The sequence below is a fragment of the Mus caroli genome, chromosome 2, assembly GCF_900094665.2.
Source record: "Mus caroli chromosome 2, CAROLI_EIJ_v1.1, whole genome shotgun sequence".
In the NCBI taxonomy this organism is placed as follows: Eukaryota; Metazoa; Chordata; class Mammalia; order Rodentia; family Muridae; genus Mus; species Mus caroli.
The window spans coordinates 27,554,756-27,558,048 of record NC_034571.1 but is presented as its reverse complement, the minus strand read 5'-3'; the positions used below and the strand labels follow the sequence as shown (position 1 = coordinate 27,558,048).

Genomic DNA, 3,293 nt, shown 5'->3' with positions numbered 1-3,293 from the left:
TAGCCCTGGCTGTCTTGGTACCTGCTCTGTAGACCAGGCTGGCCACGAACTCAGAAATCCGCCTGCCTCTGCCTCCCGAGTGCTGGGATTAAAGGTGTACCACCACTGTCTAGCTGTTTTGGTTTTTTGAGACAGAGTCTCTATATAACCTTGGCTATGTAAAACAGGCTGGACTTGAACTCAAGAGGTCCACCATACCCTCCCTGCATCCAAACAGATTTTTAGAATGTTAATTAACAGGGCCATTGCTCAGTGATGCCCTTGCCTAGCAGTATAAACAAGGCCCTGGGTTTCATCCCAGCCCCAGTAAAAAGGTTTTGAGTCAGTTTAATGGCTCAGTGGGTTAGAGTGATTACTGCCAAGCCTGATGACCCTGGGACCCACATGGCAGGCAAGAACGGACTCCTCCAAGTTGTCCTGACTTCCATACACATGCACTCACGCCAATGCACATAAATAAACATGAAAGAAAAACAATGTTAACTGAAGAAGTGTAACTCAGGGCACCATTTTGGGTAATGTTTAGTGAGCCACTCTGTAGCCCAGCTTGGCCTCAAACCCTGCTTCTGTCCCCATATAGAATCACAGGCCGTGCTACCTACCATGCTGGCAAGGCCATTTTAAACTGTCAGAAGGAAAGCAAGCATGGAAACCTGCACTCTATGCCAAGGACTTGTATCCTGTCTCCTTTAAATCACTGTTACAAAGTTAATACATCACCATGCCAATTACACAGAACTTGGCTTTTCCCAACTTGTCTTTCTGTTTTCTCTTTTTTCTTTTGTTTTTTTCTCGAGACAGGGTTTCTCTGTATAGCCCTGGCTGTCCTGGAACTCACTTTGTAGACCAGGCTGGCCTCAAACTCAGAAATCCTCCTGCCTCTGCCTCTCCAGTGCGGGCATGTGCCACCACACCTGGCTCATTTTTTCTGTTTTCTTATCAGAGCATCAGAAACCATTATTTGCCCAGAATATTCATTCCCCGTCATCACCAGTGGCTCAGCTTCTAACAAACCACTCTCACAGGCGGGAAAAACACAAAAGGCCAGTTCCTGCTGGTGGACATACTGAAGGAGGACCTGAGATGCTAAAGAAAACAGCTCACACACAAGGTGAAGGAAGCCCAGGTAGAGGGTATGGATCCCTCGAACCTGTCAGTAGACGAAACACACGGTGAGACTCCAACAAAGGCTGCTACCTCCCTTTATTCTCATATCCACTTGACGCTGGCCTGACTCCACCACCTTCTCTCCAACCACACACTTGTGCATTAAAGAAGACAGAGCGGAAGTGGAAAGAGACCATTCTTGATGGCACTGCCATGTCTTTGTCTTTGGTATTCTTTTTTCTGGGGTTAGGATAGGGCTGGAAATGGAACTTGGGAACTTGCACATTTTAGGAAGTGGTACACTCCTGAGATACATCCCCAGCTCACCATGTTTTCTACCAGGACAGTTTCATGGGGTGATTGGAAGTCATAAATTCTCCAAGTTATTCCAAGATAAGTCAGCATCAGGCGGGGACACTGTGCTCTGAAAGACCTAAAACTACTGGGACCCAAGAGCCCAACCCACCATTACCTCCCCCTAGTTTTCTCTCAAAACAGAAGGACAGGCCTGGCTCTGCAGCCCCACTGCAGGTGAGGAATGTGTTTGTCAGATGCTCCCTGGGGACCACATGGCAGACTTTTCACTCCCAAAACTGGCCCAGGGGGGTGCACAGTCCCATCCTTCAGCTCTCGGCCTCATCCCTCCTGGTCCAAAAGCCTCTGGCGTGTTTCCAGCATGATCTCCTCCATTACTTCCGGTTTTAAGATATCCTTGATCTGAAGAAAATAGGAAACGGTATTCGTTCATTCAGAAATACCCATCAAGTCAGCTAGAACGAGGGAATGAAGCCTGGCTAGCATACACCTTCTGCATTATGCAATCCGACCAAGCAAGCACACAAGCCCAGCTCCAGAAAGCCAGCCAGCAAGGTGCTCTCAGAGAGCTGACATCAGAGCTCTTCTGTCAGTCACCAGATGACACTGGAGAGATGGCTCTACAGTTAAGAGCACTGGCCGCTCTTCCAAAGGATTTGGATTCAATTCCCAGTAACCCCATGGCAGCTCACAATAGCTAGTGACTCCAGTTCCAGGGGATCTGATGCCCTCTTCTGGCATCCACAGGCACTAGGCATGCAAGTGGTCCACAAACATGCAGGTAAAACACCCATACACATAATTTTTTTTTAATCAAGAAAAATCTTTCTGTTAACGTAAAAAAAAAAAAAAAAAATCAAGAAAAAGATGTCTGAATTTTGGGACAGGCATGATAAGTGTAGAAAGCTATTATGGTAAAAAAAATTCTATCTGGCATCTCCATCCTAAATCAGATTCCTAGCATGGGGCTAGACATTGAGAAGACTGGAAATATCCCAGGAATATGGCAGGGACTCATTAAGGTTGCCTCCAGGCCAGTTCCTGCCTGGGGTATGGGAAACAAAGTGGAACACTGAAGAAACAGGAGCAGCTCGCACACAGGGAGAGGAATCTGGGTACCTGATGTGCAAGGGAGGCCTCATAGCAGTACAGGATGCTGGTGTCGAACAGCATCATTCTCTGAGTTACCAGCAAGACTACACAGTTCCGAAGCCGGGAGATCACCTCTCGATCACTAAGAGCTACGGGCTACACAAGGACACAAAGAGGATGGGGAAAAAAATACAAACAGGATCAGATAAGCAAACAGCCCCAGAAGCCACAGAAGAGAGAAATCACATTTCCACCATGGAACTTCATGTCCTCTAAACAACAAACTGTGGAACTGTTCACTTTTTAAATGTGTACACGTACAACTTCATGTATGCATATGCTCCTAAGTTCAAATGCACGTGGAGGTCAGGGGCCAACCTTGAGCATCATCCTAAGAACGCCATCCACCTCCTTTGTCTTATCGGCAAGTCCCAGGGGTCCTCCTATCTCCACCTCCCAGTGCTGGGATTTCATGTACACCTCCAAACCTGACATTGTCACCCACTTCCTCATGCTCACAATGGAAGTGCTTTACCACCTGAGCCATCTCCGCGCTCCCTGTTACCTCTGCAGTGGCTGTTTGGCTGTTACCCTGCCAACTTTGTGATGTTCACCAGCAAAGCTCAAGTTCAAAGCCACCGAGTCTTTCTCTTCAGGGAAGAGGAGACTCTTTTTTTTTTTTTTAAGGTTTATTTATTTTGCCGGGTGGTGGCGGTGCACACCTTTAATCCCAGCACTCGGGAGGCAGAGGCAGGTGGATTTCTGAGTTTGAGGCCAGC

The 3,293-nt window shown here is 47.5% G+C and overlaps 1 protein-coding gene across 1 annotated transcript in view; it reads right to left on the bottom strand.

Annotated features, from left to right (window-relative positions):
* Nucleotides 1-1,186: 1,186 nt before the first annotated feature.
* The window catches only part of Exosc2 (exosome component 2), a 10,897-nt gene continuing 8,790 nt past the window's right edge, over nucleotides 1,187-3,293 (bottom strand). Inside the window, exons 8-9 of the mRNA XM_021155768.2 lie at nucleotides 2,542-2,670; nucleotides 1,187-1,824 (exon numbers count right to left, since the gene is read on the bottom strand). Coding sequence (XP_021011427.1) covers nucleotides 1,744-1,824; nucleotides 2,542-2,670 — 210 coding nt within the window. The 3' untranslated portion in view covers nucleotides 1,187-1,743. The remainder of the gene's footprint in view (nucleotides 1,825-2,541; nucleotides 2,671-3,293) is intronic.